Below are 22,509 nucleotides of genomic sequence, written 5' to 3' on the forward strand. Positions count from 1 at the left end.
CAGCATCATCAAAGACCCATGGATGAGGTCTGATACCAACTGGCTCAGAGACAGTTTCTATTTACAAGCCATCAGACTGCTGAACACTTGAACTGGACTGACCACCTGCACTGATTCTCCACACCTTAGCGCACACACACACACACACACACACACACACACACAGAGATATACACACAGATATACACTAATCCAAACACACACACCACAAACATTCATGCTACAAGCACATTACAACTAAATACTGCACAATTTAAACACTTGCCCACCAATTCCCAAAAACACGTGTAAATGTTGGACTATAAATGGTGCCTTCCTGTATTATACTAATGCTAAAATGTTTTCTATTCTACTGAGCCATTTCCTTTATGTTCATATTCTTATATTTTATTATTTCTTATTGTTGTTGCGTTGTCGCAAAGGAACCTGCAAGTAAGCATTTAGTTGGATGGTGTACTGTATACCATGTGTATCCCGTACATACCACTAATAAAACTTGAAAGTTATTCATGTCAGCCGTGTCATAATGTGGAGTGGCCCCTGGCGATGCTCTCTCAATGTCAGTGTGCATGGCCTCAAATCGTTTTAGTCCCGAGGTCATGCCCTGTCTGACCTGGCCATTGAGTTGGGGCTGAAGCAGAGCTTAGTGTGGAGGTCAGGGTCTCTCAGGCCTGGGACTGTAGAGTCAATAGGAGGCTATGGGAGTCTATGAGAACGCATATATTCTCAAGGTCAAGGGGGCTTGGGCATTTTGATCCTATAAATCGAAGGCCCATTGTTTTGTGCTTAACAAGGTCAGAGCTCAAACTTTTTGCTCTGCTGTGAGATTCAGCAATGCATGACTGAGGACACCTGACCAATCATGCTGTTCTGAGCCATGTGGCGACACAAAATCATTAATCTATGATCCAATTTAATGAACAACAAATAGATCATTGATCATATATTGTCTTTGTAGTAATAGTTTGTAGTATATATAGTCTACTCTGTAGCCTAGACAACGAACCAAGATAAACACACTGTCTGTCAGCGAGAGAGAGAGAGAGAGCTGAGAGAGAGAGAGACAGAGAGCTGAGAGAGAGAGACAGAGAGCTGAGAGAGAGAGACAGAGAGCTGAGAGAGAGAGAGCTGAGAGAGAGAGACAGAGAGCTGAGAGAGAGAGACAGAGAGCTGAGAGAGAGTCAGGAAAGAGAGAGAGGGAGAGAAGGAGCTGGGAAAGAGAGAGAGGGAGCTGGGAAAGAGAGAGGGAGAGCTGGGAAAGAGAGAGGGAGCTGGGAAAGAGAGAGAGGGAGCTAGGAAAGAGAGAGAAGGAGCTGGGAAAGAGAGAGAGGGAGCTGGGAAAGAGAGAGAAGGAGCTGGGAAAGAGAGAGGGAGCTGGGAAAGAGAGAGAAGGAGCTGGGAGAGAGAGAGTGAGAGGGAGAAAGAGAGCTGGGGAGAGGGAAAGCAGAACGTGTTGAAACACTATTGATTTTGAGACGTGACTCCCCTGTGTCATTTTTTGTTATGCTGCACCAATCAATGTAGCTAATGTATGACTGCCTGTCTTTGTTTCAAAGAGCCCTACTAGCACACCTGTGATCAGAACCGGGCTGGCAGGGTTCTCAGTTTCAATGTCAGGCTGAAGCATTTGTCTTGTTCCCACGCTGGCGGCCTAACAACTTAACCGTGGTGGTGGTCTCAGCTGAAGTCTGCAGTGTCGGCGCCTCAACCTGCTCGCAGAACATTACTTTCAGTCTTCAGTCAGTCTGTCAGCATGGGTGCAAACCAGGGAATTCCTACCCTGCTCACCTCTCTCTCTTTCTCAGTATGAGCAAGCCAGGGGAGGGTTGGAGAGGACAGATTAAAAGTAAGTTCTTTGAAGTGAGACACGGACTGAAAAAAAAATGTCATATTGCATTTACAGGAAAGGAAGCTTATCAGGGGTTTCACCTTGAATCGGCTGAGTATTTGCATTCTGAGTTCATCATTCTGGCACTGACGGAGGAGGAGAGATATGTCTGCATCGTCGCTTTAAACTGTGTCATTATGAATCTAGATTTGTTCTTTTTGAATCTTTCGTCATGACATGGGTTGCTCCAGTCATCCATGGATCTGAAACTTATCTATGGTTAAATCCGGAAACTATCATTTCGAAAAAACAAAACGTTTATTCTTTCAGTGAAATACGGAACCGTTCCGTATTTTATCGAACGGGTGGCATTCCTAAGTCTAAATATTGCTGTTACATTGCACATAATTATGTAAAATTCTGGCAAATTAATTACGGTCTTTGTTAGGAAGAAATAGTCTTCACACAGTTCGCACTGCTTGCACAGAATGCAAGAGAAGTGACACAATTTCCATAGTTAATATTGCCTGCTAACATACATTTATTTTAACTAAATATGCAGGTTTAAAAAAATATACTTGTGTATTGATTTTAAGAAAGGCATTGATGTTTATGGTTAGGTACATTGGTGCAACGACTGCATTTACACAAATGCGCTTGTTAAATCATCCCCCGTTTGGCAAAGTAGTCTGTAATTCGATGATAAATTAACAGGCACCGCATTGATTATTTGCAATGCAGGACAAGCTAGTTAAACTAGTAATATCATCAACCATGTGTAGTTAACTAGTGATTATGTTAAGATTGATTGTTTTTTATAAGATAAGTTTAATGCTAGCTAGCAACTTACCTTGGCTCATTAATGCACTCGCGTAACAGGTGGTCAGCCTGCCATGCAGTTTCCTCGTGGAGAGCAATGTAATCGGCGTCCAAAAATGCTGATTACCGATTGTTATGAAAACTTGAAATCGTCCCTAATTAATCGGCCATGCCGATTAATCGGTCAACCTCTAGTCTGGGTAGCCTTTAGATTAGCTGTTCAGGAGTCTTATGGCTTGGGGGTAGAAGCTGTTAAGCCTTTTGGACCTAGACTTGACGCTCAGGAACCGCTTATCGTGCGGTAGCAGAGAGAACAGTCTGTGACTAGGGTGGCTGGAGTCTTTGACCATTTTTAGGGCCTTCCTCTGACACTGCCTGGTAAAAAGATCCTGGATGTCAGGAAGCTTGGCCCCAGTGATGTACTGGGCCGTACTCACTACCCTCTGTAGCACCTTGCGGTCGGAGGCTGAGCGGTTGCCATACCAGGCAGTGATGCAACCAGTCAGGATGCTCTCGACGGTGCAGCTGTAGAACTTTTTAAGGATATTTTCAGTCTCCTGAGGGGGAATAGGCTTTGTCGTGCCCTCTTCCTGTCTGTCTTGGTGTGTTTGGACCATGATAGTTTGTTAGTGATGTGGACACCAAGGAACTTGAAGCTCTCAACCTGCACCACTACAGCCCCGTCGATGAGAATGGGGGCGTGCTCGGTCCTCCTTTTCCTGTTGCTGTGATTTCTTGAACGGTTCAGGAATCTTGTTATTTCTTGCAATTAGAAAACCTACCCCCATCACTCCCACGCTCCTAAATGATGCTTTTTTAACATTGAAAGGACTTTCTTTGATGTTGAGGCAAGACGACATTATCAGTTACTCTCCCAGGATGTCTGTTACTGAACAGTCCTTTGCCAAGCCTAGAGAGCCAGACTCCCACATGTTCAACCATCCTATATACACAGAGACATGCATGGTCATTACTTGCAGTCTCTTTTCCCACGTTAGGGGCTCTCTTGGGATGTGTTGAAGGCACACAGATGCCCCCTGTGGCTCCGTTATCTGTGACATAAGGCCGCCTCAAAGCAGCTGAGACGCACAACTGCTTGTGCTGCTTGAACCCAAAGCAGAGGCAGGAAATAGATCCATCAACATAAAGCAACTTATTGTTAATGGCGTGCAGTGGAGTTAATTGTTTATTTGCCACTTTTTTACAATTAATAGCAGAGAATGATGCACCCTCACTACTCACACTGAGACTGATGTTGTTTTCTCATTCAGCTTCAGACTTCAGTCTTTTCTAAGAAGACGAAGTGCCATGGACAATGGCCCTTTGTATCAATCCCCTGTAGGAGAGAATGAACATTAACTGTTGGGTGATCTGTTCATCAACACTAATAAACAACATTGAAGAGGAAATTGCAGATGGGTTTTTCCCAGTATTGAACTGTGTCGTGTTAAGATGTGAATGTGGCGAAACTCGTACCGACACATCACAAAACACAGTTTGTTAAATCGTCATTTCAAAGGTCAGGGGGTTTCCTTTCAGTTGACGTAGCACCTCCATAGTTGTCAGACCCTCACAAAGTTGAAGCCTCCACGAGGGAGATCGACTGAGCCGGCACAAGGAGCTAACCTAAATATTGCAGTGAGTCTTCCCGCTGTAGCTTGCTGCCTCTGTTTGAGTGTCCCCCCGCCTCACTATTGTCATTGTGCTTGGCTGAGGGCTGACTCAGCAATTGTGCAGCGACGAGGCAGGATGACTCACTGCTGGAAGTCAACTACATATCCCCTTTGACCCACTTAACATGCACAGCCCTGCCTTCCAAGGCCCTGCTGGAAACACGCCAACACACTTTCCCTAACTAGCTCTGTTATTAGTCAGTAATGGAGCCAACCGTTATTGACATTCAGAATCACACAGGCACATTCCTGTAATAGAGAAGTGTGAGAGTGGTGCAATCTTGGGGTTATTATTGTTGGTTTGTTCTTGAGGGGAACGATATCGTTTAACATCATAATAAGGAAGGCCTCTGAAACTAGTGGAATTGAGTTTATGGTCTGGAGGAGACAGACATTGCAGACACTTTCATGAATGGTCAGTGTCTAGCCAGTCACACCCTCGTCGCTTTCTTTCTAAATCTGGTTCCCTTCTCTGCAGTATTGTGCCTCTTTGTAGGTGGAGTTGGCCGGAAGTGTGGTTGGAAGGCCTTTTTGGTACTAGCAGAGAGCATTTTTCAGATTGTTGGCAATCAGCTGTTTTAGTATTCTACTACCATTCACATTGAAATGAGAGAGAGAAAGGGGGAGGGGATGGGCAGAGAGAGGGAAGGAGAGAGATTTTGTTCAATTTGAATCCAGAGCCTCTGGTGATTGGTGCAGCTACAGTTCAGGATGGTGTGGGGAGGGAGGGATTATTGTCATGAAAGATTAGAAAAGCATAAATTCAGAGCTTAATAACTTCTCCATCGCACTTGCCTGGATAAAGAGAAAATGAAGGAAAAAAATCTCTTTAGTTTAAGTTGATGTCATAATACCGTACCTACAATATTCACAATGCAAAATAGAATAAGGCTATACCAACCTTCCTGATGGCAGAGTTGATAGATTCTGTAGAAGTCATTTGGAAGTTCCACCGCTTAGATGTATTTCAATAACTGTAAGAACAATTTTTCTCCTCTCTGTGTATGCTTGGGTCGGGGCACCTGCATCTGACAACAACTCCACTGTTCTCTCATCCGCTAGAAAGACCAACCCCCAAACCCCTCCCAATTCCTCTCTCCTTGAATAAAGATTGGCAAATAAAATAAGAAATAAATGAATTACATTTTCTGTTTAAGACAAAATAAAGAATGGGATCCGAGCAACGAGCAGGAATAAAAGCACATCTCCCTGGGCTCTGCAACAAAATTATCAAATTACTGCATAAATACAGCTGTTAAGGCCATGTCTTTCCTCTGTGTCTTTCCTCTCTGTGTGCAGGGCCCTAGACTAAAGTTATTTCTGGCCACTCTGACTCCAGTAGCCACCAGTATATCCCTTTAAAACAATATGGCCTAAAACCCATGTCTCAATTTTTTTCTAACTTATGGCCGATTGACAATGTATATCTTGATTTAAAAAAATAATGTTTTCTCTAAATAAACATTGTACAATTAAAGGTCAAATACCCTGGATTTAAAACAGCCAGCAATAATATAATTGTGTAATTAAACCTGTGCGGAATATAGGCCTTCCACAACCATAAGACTCACTAATAATGTAATGTAAATTATACCTAGGCTGAATATATGCCTTCCACCATCCCAACCGTGAAGCACGGGGGTGGCAGCATCATGTTGTGGGGGTGCTTTGCTGCAGGAGGGACTGGTGCACTTCACAAAATACATGGCATCATGAGGAAGGAAAATTATGTAGATATATTGAAGCAACATCTATAGACATCAGTCAGGTTAAAGCTTGGTCCCAAATGGATCTTCCAAATGGACAATGACCCCAAGCATACTTCCAAAGTTGTGGCAAAATGGCTTAAGGACCACAAAGTCACAGTATTGGAGTGGCCATCACAAAGCCCTGACCTCAATCCTATATAACATTTCTGGGCAGAACTGAAAAAGCTTGTGCGAGCAAGGAGACCTACAAACCTGACTCAGTTACACCAGCTCTGTCAGGAGGAATGGGCCGAAATTCACCCAACTTAATGTGGGAAGCTTGTGGAAGGCTACCCGAAACGCTTGACCCAAGTTAAACAATTTAAAGGCAATGCTACCAAATACTAATTGAGTGTATGTAAACCTCTGACCCACTGGGAATGTGATGAAAGAAATAAGAGCTGAAATAAATAATTCTCTCTACTATTATTCTGACATTTCACATTCTTAAAATAAAGTGGTGTTCCTAACTGACCTAAGACAGGGAATATTTACTAGGATTAAATGTCAGGAATTGTGAAAAACTGAGTTTAAATGTATGTGGCTAAGGTGTATTTAAACTTCTGACTTCAACTGTAAGTATTCAGACCCTTTGCTATAAGACTCTAAATTGAGCTCTGGTGCATCCTGTTTCCATTGATCATCCTTGAGATGTTTCTACAACTTGATTGGAGTCCACCTGTAAATTCAATTGATTGGACATGATTTGGAAAGGCACACACCTGTCTATATAAGGTCCCACAGTTGACAGTGCATGTGAGAGAAAGAACCAAGGCATAAGTTTGTTAGAATTGTCCGTAGAGCGCCGAGACAGGATTGTGTCGAGACACAGATCAAGGGAAGGGTACCAAAACATTTCTGCAGCATTGAAGGTACCCAAGAACACAGTGGCCTCCATCATTCTTAAATGGAAGAAGTTTGGAACCACCAAGACTCTTCCTGGATCTGGCCGCCTGGCCAAACTGAGCAATCGTGGAGAAGGGCCTTGGTCAGGGAGGTGACCAAGAACCCGATGGTCACTCTGACAGAGCTCCAGCGTTCTTCTGTGGAGGTGGTAGAACCTTACAGAAGAACAGCCATCTCTGCAACACTCCAACAATCAGGCCTTTATGGTAGTAGCCAGACGGATGCCACTCCTCAGTAAAAGTCACATGACAGGCCGCTTGGAGTTTGCCAAAAGGCACCTAAAGAACTCTCAGACCATGAGACACAAGATTCTCTGGTCTGACGAAACCAAGATTGTACTCTTTGGCCTGAGTGCCAAGCGTCATGTCTTGAGGAAACCTGGCAGCGTCCCTACGGTAAAGCATGATGGTGGAAGCATCATGCTGTGGGGATGTTTTTCAGCGGCAGGGACTGGGAGACTAGTCAGAATCGAGGCAAAGATAAATAGAGCAAAGTACAGAGAGATCCTTGATGAAAACCTGCTCCAGAGCACTCAGGACATCAGACTGGGGTGAAGGTTTACCTTCCAACAGGACAATGACCCTAAGCACACAGCCAAGACATTGCAGGAGTGGCTTCGGGACATGTCTCTGAATGTCCTTGAGTGGCCCAGCCAGAGTCTGGATTTGAACCCGATCTAACATCTCTGTAGAGACCTGAAAATTGCTGTGCAGCGACTCTCCCAATCCAACCTGACAGAGCTTGAGAGGATCTGCAGAGAGGAACAGGTGAAACTCACCAAATAAAGTTATGCCAAGCTTGTAACATCATATCCAAGAAGACTCAAGGCTGTAATCACTGCCAAAGGTATTTCAACAATGTTCTGAGTAAAGGGTCTGAATACTTATGTGAATGTGATATTTACATTTTTTATGTACATTTGCAAACATTTCAAAAAATCTGTTTTTGCTTTGTCATTACAATGTATTGTGTATAGATTGATGAGGGGGATAAAACACTTTAATCAATTTTAGAAGAAGGCTGTAACGTAACAAAACGTGGAAAAAGTCAAAGGGTCTGAATACTTTCAGAATACATTATTTTGATCAAATAATGTTTCACTCTTTATGCAATGCGAACTGCAGAGAACACCGGAAGAAGAACGATCAATTAATTATCACAGTTAATTATTATAATATTTGTTGGTGTGTCAATTTAATCGCATAAGGGATGGGTTGCCAACTGGCGATTTGACACAAAAATAAAATGTAATTCATTCATACAGAATAATACGAAATTCTCTGAAACCAGGTTGAATTGTCGTACCCCATCATAACTCCAAATATTAGCTTGTTTTCTCCAATGTTTGTAAACAAAGCGTAAACAACAACTGTATATCCTAAAAACATGGTTAAAACTATCATTTTGATATCGTGGTTAGTCAGTCCTTGCATCCATAGCATAGTCTATGGATTTGATAGTGGTTGAGTGCTGGCATCAATATAATTATGTTTCTTTGTGGTTGCATTTCTCAAGCCCCATCCCTCAGCTTTTTACTGAAACTGTGGCGGGGAGGTCACTTTGTTGATGTTTTAATCAAGGATTTCCCCTTTAAACACCTTTTAAAAGAGTAATAGTGTTATAATATGGTGCGATCCTGTAGTGAGTGAGTTACTTTTGCTCCATTAATATCAAGCAAACTTCAGAAGTCGAGAACAAAATTCTCATTATTGCAAACAAAAATAATGGTATTGAAAGCAAAACATAAACCCAAAAGTATTGATTGCAAAACGAAATATTACAAGGAAATCGTTGGATGCCAAATGTTTTTTTTTCAGTGAAATAAATATTATGTTACATTGGCCTTTGTTTTGGATGTCTTTTCTTGCAGTTGCAAGTTTTGTCAGGTTCATTCCAGCGACGTACCACCCTGCTTCCCACTGCAGGGTTGGTCCTGGTCTGTCCCTGGATGGAAGACCAGATGTAGCTGGACGTGGTAAAAAATAAACATGGGAAAAATAATTGTCACGTGAAAAGTGAAACTTCACATGTCTGAAAACCTTGTGTCTGGTTCTTGGGGGGGGGGGGGGGGGGATATATATATATAATAGACATACAATAAAATATATAATAGACATTGTAAAAAAATATAATAGACATAAAATAAAGTGACGTTCACGTGGAATTTTTCGGAAGTGATTTGTTCACACGTGTCCGAAAACCAAGTGTTTTTTTTTGTAAGGGATACCATTGAGTGGCCGGACTGAGCTAGGTGCACAGAGCGGATCTCTCAGCAGGCCTCTGCGCTGAGCTGCCATCAGACCCAGGCTCTGATCAAAGATCTGCAGTCTGTTTGCAATAGGGAACTCATTCATCACTTCTGTTTATCAATAACATTCTCATCGTCAGAGTGTAAACAGATCTGAAGTCGAGGCAACCCTTTGATTTTGATTGTAGGAAAAGCAGAGCATTCCATTGGAGTAGGTCCAGGCCTAATATGGAAAGGCAAGAGGAGAGCGAGGGCCTGCTTCTCAACTCCTTCCCTCTGCGCAGCTTTTTCATCCTCGTGTTACTGTAGTAAACACGCCATAAGGCAGCACTTGTTTTGCAGCTAGGTTAATGGGTACATTTAAATGAAGGCGTCTGTTTGGTCTCAGACCTCTATTCACCTGTGTATTGGGGTGGGATTGGGCTGAAGAGACGCTGGAGCACAGGTGAAAGAGGGACAGGTTTGTGTGGCTAGAGACTACCATTAGGGGCCTGTAAAAGTCTGGTTTGCACAGATGGAGGCTAGCTAGGGGGTATGTGGATGAAAAGAGCTAAGAAAACATAAGAACATCATGAAAGTGGAGGCAGGGATAAGTGGAAAAGAGCGACCTACCCTAAAGATCAGAAATGCACCCCTTGAACTCCAGTTAACATGTTTGGAGTTCACTCTAAGCATCATGGAAATATTTCAAAAATATGAACTAACCGCCGTGAAATCCTAATTAGTGTTTACTTTTGCCCCAGGAGTGGTTGGTGAAGATTCCAGCTCAATGTGCTTAATGAGAGCAACTCTACATGGGCCAGGGAGGGAAACATCCATGGTTACGAGTCTTGTATGGCTGGGCCAGACTGTTAAATAACCCCCCAATTGAGATGTATAGCACACATTGAAAATGGATTTGGCCTCGGCCTCCAACTATTACAATATCTTCAGGCTTCCTGCCGTAAACGTTTTGTGGTGTTATCATTTGGCTAAAACACATGATTTACGAATGCCTGAAATGGAAGCTAACTTCTCTTCATTTTGACAGGAGAGATGCAGCTCTACTTTAAATGTTCAGTTCAAAACCCAAACGTTATGTCGATGTTATATAGATGTACTGAGAGATTGTTGTACCCGTGGCAGTGTTGAATTGCCTTCTCTTTTTGGAAAATCATAAAGCCCTCATCAGATTGTCTGTCTTGTTTCCAGGCCTCTGGTTTCTATCAGGAGAGTTTCTCTTTGTTAGCTTTGGAACGTTTACACCGTAACTCTATCACTTCTCCATGATCCCTCTTCCGCCCCTGATTGTAGATGTGTGTATGTGTGCTGTGCATTCAACAAGCCAAGACAAGGGACTCTGAACCCCGGAATTACAGCTGACTGTTTTCTTTGAACCCTGTTCAGATATAAAGTTGACATAAGCGGACATGAAAACACAATTTGCCCTGCTGTTACTGTTTAGAATAGAAGGTATAAGTCTGGCTTCCTCTTCTCAGTGGAGTCACTGCTGGTTTTTACAACTGTCCCGAATCGGAATACAATGAAGCCAGACTGAATAAACCTTGAATGAAGGATGTCACCACAGATGTTTTATTGCGATTAAAGTTTTTTTTTAAAAGCATAAAACTTATCATACAGAAACCTTATCATACAGAAACCACTCAAGGACATGATGCATATTTTATTTCATAAAAACAGCAGTGTTACTTTTCAAGAACAAAGGAAAGAATACACTGGCCATCCCAGATGAAATGAAACATCAGTGTGGGAGGGATGGGTTTTTAAAAGATTTATCTGAACCCGATGTCGTCTGCTTGGAGCAGGCAGCCATGGTTGAGACAGCTGGAAGCATTTAAAATGTTGTGCTGCTGAGAGTAGTACTGCAGACTGTTTATTGCATGAGATCTGCAGAGTGCCACAGTCATGTCCAATTACACTCCCTGGGCCGGCTTCTAGGGCCTGTACTGGCTCTCTGAAGCACCTTCACACACTGCTCCAACCTCTGTGTGTGGACACCAAGCAGCCCATAGAGACTCCATCAATCAACATATTAACCCTTTGAGGAAAGAGATTCTAGAATGTTCTATTCGGAATTGTACAGTTTTATGAAAGAGATGATGATCACTGGATAGTTGATATTGTGACATTTGTATTCCACAAAGGGTGGAACCTCTTAGACCCGAGGACAAACATACTAAGCCAAAAGGGCAGCAGGGCGAATGGCTTGTACCAATTTGACCACTATACTCGCAATACAGCTTTAACTCTGCTTGTATGTGCAAGTTTCATTGAATTATATTTGGATGGATGGTCTCTTTGCACGCAGTCACTCAAAAGTCATTGGCCTCCATGTGCGAGTACAAACACATACATATGCATGCATTTATAGCCTATTATGTGCTCACAAACAACTATGTGCTCACAAACAAATACATTGTTTGGCTCAACCTGCATAAGTACAAACACATACACGCAGGCACCGTGCCTATATTTACTACCATATATGCATATTAAACAGTAGCAGTCAGAAGTTTAGACACTCATTCCAGGTTTTTTCTTTATTTTGACTATTTCCTACATTGAAGAATAGTAGTGAAGACATCACAACTACGATATAACATGGAATCATGTAGTAACCAAAAAAGTGTTAAACCAAATAAAATATATTTATAATTTCAACTCTGAACAGTTGATGTTGAGATGTGTCTGTTACTTGAACTCTGTGAAGCATTTATTTGGCCTGCAATTTCTGAGGCTGGTAACTCTAATGAACGTATCCTCTGCAGCAGAGGTAACTCTGGGTCTTCCTTTCCTGTGGGGGTCCTCATGAGAGCCAGCTTCATCATTGCTCTTGATGGTTTATGCGACTGCACTTGAAGAAACGTTCAAAGTTCTTGAAATTTTCCCGGATTGACTGATCTACTTTGAAGAATCTAAAATCTTAAAGAGATTTTGATTTGTTTAAAAAAATGTTTTGGTTACTACATGATTCCATATGTGTTAGTTAATAGTTTTGATGTCTTCACTATTATTCTACAATGTAGAAAATAGTCAAAATTAAGAAAAACCCTGGAATTACTAGGTGTGGGCAAGCTGGTGTATATGGTCTTTTTGCTCTGTGGAAATATGGAAGTAATTAGAGATACCAAGAGGACATTGCTGAACGGTTGTGTTCTAAACAGCAAAGCAACTGGCTTGTGATGTGCCCCAAAGGCACGCAGATGTATATTTTGGTTGTTGAAAATCGGACCACAAAGAAGGAAAACAATCAACAAAGCATAATTGAATAAATGATTACTGTTGGTGGTGGTGTTTTACAGAGCATGGAGACAAAGAACAACTATGGTTAAACTTGTATTTTATTTACGGTCATTTGTTCCATACACACATACTATAGATGCTGTTAACGGTTACGGTTCATACAGCGTGGTCTTTTCTGGTACTGTAGTACTGACCCCTTCTTCCCTTGTCTCTTTCTCCAGGATGAGTTTCATCCGTTCATTGAGGCCCTACTGCCGCATGTGCGTGCCTTCGCCTACACCTGGTTCAACCTGCAGGCGCGCAAACGCAAGTACTTCAAGAAGCACGAGAAGAGGATGACCAAGGAGGAAGAGCGTGCAGTGAAGGACGAGCTGCTGGGAGAGAAGCCCGAGGTCAAGCAGAAGTGGGCGTCGCGGCTGCTGGCCAAACTCCGCAAGGACATCCGGCCCGAGTGCCGCGAGGACTTTGTGCTGTCTATCACAGGGAAGAAGACCCCCTGCTGCGTCCTCTCTAACCCTGACCAGAAGGGCAAGATGAGGAGGATCGACTGCCTGCGTCAGGCCGACAAGGTGTGGAGGCTGGACCTGGTCATGGTCATCTTGTTCAAGGGCATCCCGCTGGAGAGCACGGACGGAGAGCGCCTGGTCAAGGCTGGGCCATGCAACAACCCCATCCTCTGTGTCCAGCCACACCACATCAGCGTCTCGGTCAAGGAGCTGGACCTCTACCTGGCCTACTTCGTACAGGAGAGAGGTACGTGCACTGCACTCACAAACACACACACACACACGCATTCTCCCTCTTTATAGTCTTTATCAGAAGTCAGTCAACTGTTGACCATTTAGAATATATATTTCCTCCCCGTACAGTAATGGCAAATAATGATTAGAATTATGACGCCTATGTGTTTTACTAGGAACAGACTATAGGTAGGAAGTATCCTTAAGTGTCAGTGACATGTCAGTGCTGTAGGAGGAAGTCTACATAGATACTGTGTCATAGTGAAGACTCAGTGGATGTTCAGCCCTGTCCAGGGGTGGTGTTGTAAACGCACACATCCTGCAGCAGCACACCTAGCACCGTGCTCTGGGACCTTTTAAACATCTGTTCTACTCTGTCACAGCACTGTGCTGTAGAAGTTGGTTTATTTTGAAGGAGAGAGACTGACCGTTACCGGGAGAGAGAGAGAGAAAGAAAAAGTCCTGACAGTGTAAATCATTTTAAATGAGCATGGGTTTCGAACATCAGCCTCAGAGATGTGTTAAAATGTACAGTGTTGAATAAAAAAGGGTGTAGCCTGGTAGTTAGCGGGGAAAGCTGGGCGCCAGCTGATGCACAGGCAGGCGGGCTGTCTCTCAGGGCTGGTGCCAGCAGACATCAGCCAGGACCACTCTGCATAGCCACTGCTACTTGGCTCATCCTCTGATGGGGCAGCTCTTCCCTGGCCCCTGCTGTGGGTCCCAATCAGCCTGCCAGGCCACCCCACATAACCCACAACCATTAGGATACACACACAATGGGCCTGTGTGCCCACTATTAGGCGAATAGGCTGTTCTATTAGGCGTCTTTAGTGGCAGGGAGGAGCACAGTCTGTCATCAAATAAAATGATAATAAAAACGGAATAATCTGCGACTATAAGCCTCTGTTACAATGAAAACAGCTTTAAAATATTATGGGAACAATTTGGCGTCCGTATGCAGTTAAAATAATAGTTTTGCTGTTTTAAATACTGAACGCTGGGAATTAGCACTGCAGATGAAGTCCTCAGCCCCTCCGTGTGTGAGTTGACCCTAGCAGACAGACAGGGTCGTGTGTGTGTGTGTGTGTGTGTGTGTGTGTGTGTGTGTGTTTGTGTGTGTGTGTGTGTGTGTGTGTGTGTGTGTGTCAGGATGATGGAGAGCGAGTGTGAGGGGGTGATGTGTGCGTATATATGTGTGTGTGTGGCATGGCCAAAATTGTGGTGTATATATTTTAAATGCATTTCCTGCAATTCTACACAGTTTGACATTACTTTTAATGCTTTTCTTGAAAAATTACGTGAAAACCGCTAACTTCCTGCATTTCAACACATTTTGCCATGGGGCACAGAGAACAATTTCCAGTTTTATACTGCTATTCTACACATTTTGCCATGAGGCTGAGAGAAAATTTTGCAGTTTTAAAGTAACTGTCCAGATAATATTCTGTTAACTCATACCTAAATAATGTTGTTGACTCATCCTATACTCATATTTGTGGCCAAAGCATAAATTGAAGAAAAACCCCCCACTTGTATCTCAAACAGACCGTTTAACAAATGCTTGCTATTTCCTCATAGAGGATGATGTCACCTTCCTGAGGAGAATGAGCTGGCCATGCAGTCTACTCGCATGAATATTTTTAATGACCAGTATACACCCACACTATTCTGTTGTTGCCGTACGCCTACACCATTCCAACACAGAAAAGCTTATTTTTAACATACATAATAACATTTTTTTTTGGAAGGAAAACTATTTCACTCATATTGTAATACATTTCATATAAATCTGGAAACACTGGACAGTTACTTTAAAGGTTGACTTGGCAAAAACACAAATAACGCCTTTAAACTGTATAGCTGATCAATGTACTGTACCATCATACCAGGTCATTAAAATAAATACAAATTGATGAATAAGATATTTGGCTACAGAAGTCCCATTTCTTACTTATTTCTACAGCAGGGATCATCAACTAGATTCAGCTGCGGCCCGATGGTCATGACTAGAGGTCGACCGATTAATCGTAATGGCCGATTAATTAGGGACGATTAATTAGGGCCGATTAATTAGGGCCGATTTCAAGTTTTCATAACAATCGGAAATCGGTATTTTTGGGCGCCGATTTTTATTTTATTTTAATATTTTATACCTTTAACTAGGCAAGTCAGTCAAGAACACGTTCTTATTTTCAATAGCTATTTAACACTAGCTATTTAACGTGCGCTAATAGCGTTTCAAACGTCACTCGCTCTGAGCCTTCTAGTAGTTGTTCCCCTTGCTCTGCATGGTTAACGCTGCTTCGATGGTGGCTGTTGTCGTTGTGTTGCTGGTTCGAGCCCAGGGAGGAGCGAGGAGAGGGACGGAAGCTATACTGTTACACTGGCAATACTAAAGTGCCTATAAGAACATCCAATAGTCAAAGGTTAATGAAATACAAATGGTATAGAGGGAAATAGTCCTATAATTCCTATAATAACTATAACCTAAAACTTCTTACCTGGGAATATTGAAGACTCATGTTAAAAGGAACCACCAGCTTTCATATGTTCTCATGTTCTGAGCAACGAACTGAAACGTTAGCTTTCTTACATAGCACATATTGCACTTTTACTTTCTTCTCCAACACTTTGTTTTTGCATTATTTAAACCCAATTGAACATGTTTCATTATTTACTTGAGGCTAAATTGATTTTATTGATGTATTATATTAAGTTAAAATAAGTGTTAATTCAGTATTGTTGTAATTGTCATTATTACAAATACATTGTTTTTAAATCGGCCGATTAATCGGTATCGGCTTTTTTGGTCCCCCAATAATCGGTATTGGTATCGGCGTTGAAAAATCATAATCGGTCGACCTCTAGTCATGACCATACACTAAAACATCAAGAACACCTTCCTAAGACGCTGACCACACCGCCTGCGTTGTGTGCATGAGCATTGCAAAATAAATGTACACATACTTGTTATTCAATAATTTAATCAAAGCTGCTTGCGCGCGTCAACGAGCGTCTGTGTAGCCAGGCACTAAAATAGAACCAGGTTCTATTTTTGACTCTTGATGCGCTTCAAGTCCCATCTCCTCATTGGTTTTTAGGAGCATATACCCACATGGTTGATTGAAAGATGAACTGAGGTCCACACTCCAGTCAAAGTTGGTTGCCAACCGCTATATAAAGTCCACAGAAGAAAAAGAAGACGGAGGAGGAGGAGAGATTACTAAAAACTAACTAGGTTTCCCCTTTTTTTCTGTGGATGAATTGTTGGAGTAGAGAACATACGATTTTGTGTGAGTCAAAATGGGTAAAAATTCTACAAAGATCCAGAAAAAAGGTCCTTGTGAATTTCAGGTAAAATAACAACCCAATGTTTATATCCCAGGACAAATTAGCTAGCAGCAACTAGCTAGCTAAATGTTCATGAATGCTTCATGTGTTTCAAACTGTCCCCAAATGAATATAGTTGGTTCAGAGTTCGCTTTGATATTTCAACCTGCATGTCCTGATCTTGTCTGGTGTGGATGGACAAAATCAACATGTGAGAGATGGCACGTGAGAGATGCCCTATGTGAGAGATGCCCCATCTAGTCAGCATATAATATCGAGTTGCACCCCCCTTGCCCTCAGAACAGCCTCAATTCATCTGGGCATGGACTCTACAAGATGTCGAAAGCATTCCACAGGGATACTGGCCCATGTTGACACCAATGCTTCCCACAGTTGTGTCAAGTTGGCTAGATGTCCTTTGGGTGGTGAACCATTATTGATAGACACGGGAAACTGTTGAGCGTGAAAAACCTGGCAGCGTTGCAATTCTTAACACAAATCAATGCACCTGGCACTTACTACCATACCCCGTTCAAAGGCACTTCAATCTTGCCCATTCACTCTCTGACCGGGGCACACAATACATGTCTCAATGTTTAAAAATCTCTCTTGAACCTGTCTCCTCCGCTTCATCTACACAGATTAAAGTGGATTTAACAAGTGACATCAATAAGGGATCATGGCTTTCACCTGGATTCACTTGGTCAGTCGATGTCATGGAAAGAGCAAATTATTTGTACACTCAGTTTATATCTCTATTATGCGTGGAAATATTTTGGAACAGATTTCCAAAATGAACATCAATTTGCGATGATAAATGGTGTAAAAAAAATAAAAAAATAAAAAAATAAATAATAATATATATATATATATATATATATATATATATATATATATATATATATGTCCAACAATAAAAATATGTATATATTTATGTCCAACAATAAAAATATGTATATATTTATGTCCAACAATAAAAATATGTATATTTTTTTTTTGCTCAGAAGACTTGGGGAGACAAATAAAACCACCCACAGGCCAGTTGGGAAACCGTGCTCTACATCTTTTGTCCAAAAACAAATCCTGTGAAATGACGTCAACACATACTGGAGGAGTTACTGGCTAACTACACGTAGCTAGCTTAGCTAGTGAACTAGCTATGTTTTATCGTGGCGTGCATGACCAGTATGACACAACAAAGGCACACCCTATTTATGTTTGAACATTTGAGAAAGAGGAGTAGTTGGAACGTTTTTGTGCCCAAAGTTGACCGTTAGAGTTAATTCCCTGCAATTCTACACATTTAGCCATTGCTTAATGGTTATAAAAAATAATATATCTATTTTTGGGGGGGTTTTAAAGAAATTATTGGGTGGGACGTATTGACATGTCCCATCCCCCGTGGCAATTTTGCCAATGGTGTGTGTGCAGTGCGGTGGCCCAGATAGGGTGACTCCGCAACAGTGGGGGCTGCTGAGGGGAGGACAGCTCATAGTAATGGCTGGAACAGAGCAAATGGAATGGCAGCAAACACAAAGGTGTGTTTGATACCATCCCACTATTCCGCTCCAGTCAATACCACGAGTCCGTCCTCCCCAATTAAGGTGCCACCAACCTCATGTGCTCAGCAATAGCAGCATCCTAGGGCAGGCTGTCTCCACACAGCCCCGATTCACACACAGGCCTCCCACCCCTCCCTCCCTCTGCAGCTACGGATGCTCACATTCATTACCTTCTCATGTCACCACCAGTATCATCATGCAATTGTACATACTGTACTGTACAGTACTCCCATGTACAGCCCAGGAAACCCTGTGGATGTTCCCTGCTATGCACACTGTCCCGGTGTGATTTGTGTGTGTTGTGTAGGCTACATTATCAATAATTGCTTTCATTTCCCTGAATACTCTTAGCCAAAGTACATTTTGCAAAAGTTTTGGCGCTTGTTAGCTTAGTTTGTTTTCTTCTTAATTATTAATAGCTTGGTATTTTTATTTAGGATATTTTTCTACATTTCACTCTGAATATGATTGGCCTACTGTATCTGGAAAGCTGAAAGCCTTTCTGTTCTGGTCAATCTGCTGTACTTGCTTAGATTGAATAAATAACATGGCTGTTCCTGAGGTGAACGGAAAAAGGAAGATGGCAGAGAAAAAGAAAGGGGGGCTGGGAACCTGATAGCCGAGCTAGCACTGGAAATGGTTTCTGTACTCAGCTGTGTGTTGCGTGTTTCAGCCACTGATCTACCTCTGGCCGGCTGGCCCCTCCCAGTAAATCCTATCACAACCCCCCCTCCCCCCACCCTTAGTTGACCTTCACCCTGAAACGTCTGGGTCACGGTGCTGCTCGGCCTCCCTGTCACCTGACCTGCCTAATAGCCTACAAACCCCTGGCTGTAAACACTCAGATAAGGAGCTGCAGCTTTTCACTTTCACTCAGACCAAAGAAAGAGGGAGGGAGGGAGGAAGGCTAGTGCTGAGAGAGGGAAATGAAGGAGGCGGGAGAGGGGAGGGGGAGGGAGACAACCAGTCAGCATTTGTTCTTAAAGGCACAGACCCCCCTTTCAGTTTCAAGGCTATGTTATGTTCTGCTTTCTTCATCAGAGCTCTCTGTCCCCTCCTCCCTGCTCTCATCTCTGAGTTGGACAGAGTGAGCAGTGTTAAGCCATCAAACAGCAACACCAGCTGGGCTTTGTGTTGGTCCCTTCTCATGGCCTGTGTTTTGGTATCTTAACTGATTGAACAGAGTGCAGTACTCCTACATGCTTTGGATGCGCAAGGACAATGCTGGGTTAAAATGTGTTGTTTGAGTTAACAGTTCTTATTACAGAACGGAAAAAAATATTACCCAATGCTACTGTGCCAGTTCTTTGAACACGTTCAACTTATATTGTGTCATTCGGGATTTTCCAGATCTCGTGTTCAAATACTTTTTGTTAAACTCAATGTGGCATAAAAGTTGTCATAATAGATTGTACGGTGGTTTAACCAATTTCACAAAACACTCTTGTGAGGAGAGTGTGCCAAAGTTCTAAGTGAGCTCATATTGAGAAGCCGAGCTCAGTCTCTCTTCCTCGACCTGCCCGTGAACCCCTCCCATCTGCGGCCTCTTCCATCTGCAGCCACAGCACTGCACAAAACACGTGTGTGTGTATATACAGTACCAGCCAAAAGTTTGGATACAGCTACTCATTCAAAGGTTTTTCTTTAATTTGACTATTTTCTACATTGTAGAATAATAGTGAAGACATCAAAACTATGAATTAACACATGGAATCATGTAGTAACCAAAATATTGTTGAACAAATCAAAATATATTTTCGATTTTCGATTCAAAGTAGCCAACCTTTGCCTTGATGACTGCTTTGCACACTCTTGGCATTCTCTCATCCAGCTTAATGAGGAATGCTTTTCCAACAAACAGTCTTGAAGGAGTTCCCACATATGCTGAGCACTTGTTGGCTGCTTTTCCTTCCCTCTGTGGTCCAACTCATCCCAAACCCCAATTGGGTTGAGGTCAGGTGATTGTGGAAGCCAGGTCATCTGATGCAGCACTCCATCACTCTCCTTCTTGGTCAAAAAGCCCTTACACAGCCTGGAGGTGTGTTGGGTCATTGTCCTGTTAAATGATAGTCCCACTAATTGCAAACCAGACGGGATGGCGTATCGCTGCAGAATGCTGTGGTAGCCATGCTGGTTAAGTGTGCCTTGAATTCTAAATAAATCACTGGCAGTGTCACCAGCAAAGTACCATCACGCCTCATCCTCCATGCTTCACGGTGGGAACCATACATGCAGAGATGATCCGTTCACCTACTCTACGTCTCACAAAGACGCAGGGGTTGGAACCAAAAATCTCAAATTTGGACTCATCAGACCAATGGATAGATATCCATCGGTCTAATGTCCATTGCTCATGTTTCGTTGCCCAAGCAAGTCTCTTCTTATTATTGGTGTCCTTTAGTAGTGGTTTCTTTGCAGCAATTTGACCATGAAGGCCTGATTCACACAGTCTCCTCTGAACAGTTGATGTTAAGATGTGTCTGTTACTTGAACTCTGTGAAGCATTTATTTGGGATGCAATTTCTGAGACTGGTAACTCTAGTGAACTTATCCTCTGCAGCAGAGGTTACTCTGGTTACTCTTTCCTGTGGCGGTCCTCATTAGAGCCAGTTTTATCATAGCCCTTGATGGTTTTTGCTACTGCACTTGAAGAAACTTTCAAAGTTCAAGAAATGTTCTGGATTGACTGACCTTCATGTCTTAAAGTAATGAAAAACTGTCGTATCTTTTTGCTAATTTGAGCTGTTCTTGCCATAATATGGACTTGGTCTTGGTCTTTTACCAAATAGGGCTATATTCTGTATACCACCGCTACCTTGTCACAACACAACTGATTGGCTCAAACACATTAAGAAGGAAAGAAATTCCACAAATGAACTTTTAACAAGGCACACCTGTTAATTGAAATGCATTCTAGGTGACTACCTTGTGAAGCTGGTTGAGAGAATGCCAAGAGTGTGCAAAACTGCCATCGAGGCAAAGGGTGGCTACTTTGAAGAATCTCAAATATAAAATATATTTAGATTTGTTTCACACTGTTTTTGGTTACTACATGATTCCATGTGTGTTATTTCATAGTGTTGATGTCTTCACTATTATTCTACAATGTAGAAAGTAGTAAAAATAAAGACAAACTCTGGAATTAGGTGTGTCCAAACCTTTGACTGGTACTGTATGTGTTTACTGTAACATTGTGCTGTTATCTCACACAGACTAAAACTACTACACTGCACTGTACAGTACAGTTGTCTCTGTGACTGTTGAACGGCATACCGTAAGTCTGCACATTGCACTGTGGCGGCTGGAGTCTGCTGCTGCAGAGGCTCAGCCTCAGAGAGATCACGCTCTCTCCGGCTCAGTCAACAACACGCATGTTCAGTCAACACAGCCACAGAGGAATGTGGTCCGCGGCTCTGGCAACGGAAATTTAGAAGGGGCGGGAGGAGGAGCGAGCCACCTCAGGTCAAGTTCAGCAGTGTTGTTTGCCTCCGATAGGGGGAGGTGTTCTGCTCTCGCCTAATCTCTTTTAAAGGGCCAGCGCCTGGAGTTCTTTAACAGCCAATGAAACAGGCTGTGAGAGACACTTGAGCTAATTATATCACCTTGGACGGCTAAAAATGGTACTGTGAGCTTCCCTCCATGTTTTGCATGCCTTTCCCCTCTGGTTGTTATCATATATCACTGCCAGCAGTTTGAAGGTGCTGTAGTATGACTGATATGGAACAACACCAGGCTACATTCATTGGTAGTCCACGGTTTTCAACATAGGAATTAATCAATCTGGTGGTGGTATTAATTACTGCTTGATATTTAAACACAGAAGTTTAAAGGTAAACAAGACATTAGTCCATGTTGTCATATAAGTTTGCCTTTTGTTTACTGTAAATAGAGTTATGTATCCTTTGTCTCTACCCCCTCTGGCCCTTAGGGCTCCCATTCCCAGTTGACAGAAGGAAAGCTTGAGCCTGGCCAGGAGTCTCACTTTCAGCCTGCTGGAAAATCCATGGGGCTGACCCCTTTCCCCCTCCCTCCCCGCTCAAGCCTGCGCTTGGCTGCATATGTCAATATGAAATGAAGTAGAGCAGGGAGTTGGTGGCTGTGATTCCACTGTAGTCACCTTCACAACCCTATCTTTCACTATTATCACCAGACTTCTACACTCACACACACACACACACACACACACACACACACACACACACACACACACACACACACACACACACACACACACATAGATACCGCCAGTGTGAGAGAGGAGATGGATAGAAAGGCAAGGCAAGCAAGAGATAAATAGAGGAAGGGAGAGAGAGTGAGTGAGAAAATACAGTAGATAGCATGAGAGAGAGGGAGGTCACGGGTGAAAGTCAAAGACATTGCAGCGCTACGGTAATCAATCTAATAGATCGATA

General features: G+C 42.7%; 1 protein-coding gene across 6 annotated transcripts in view; it reads left to right on the plus strand.

The window, feature by feature from the left end:
* Positions 1–22,509, plus strand: part of LOC110524384 (nuclear factor 1 C-type) — a 114,436-nt gene that overhangs the window by 18,787 nt on the left and 73,140 nt on the right. For all 6 annotated transcript variants that reach the window (XM_036978126.1, XM_036978124.1, XM_036978125.1 and 3 more), the window contains exon 2: positions 12,687–13,218. In XM_036978126.1, the coding sequence (XP_036834021.1) occupies positions 12,687–13,218 (532 nt within the window). The remainder of the gene's footprint in view (positions 1–12,686; positions 13,219–22,509) is intronic.

This window comes from Oncorhynchus mykiss, chromosome 5 (assembly GCF_013265735.2).
Source record: "Oncorhynchus mykiss isolate Arlee chromosome 5, USDA_OmykA_1.1, whole genome shotgun sequence".
NCBI classification, from domain to species: Eukaryota; Metazoa; Chordata; class Actinopteri; order Salmoniformes; family Salmonidae; genus Oncorhynchus; species Oncorhynchus mykiss.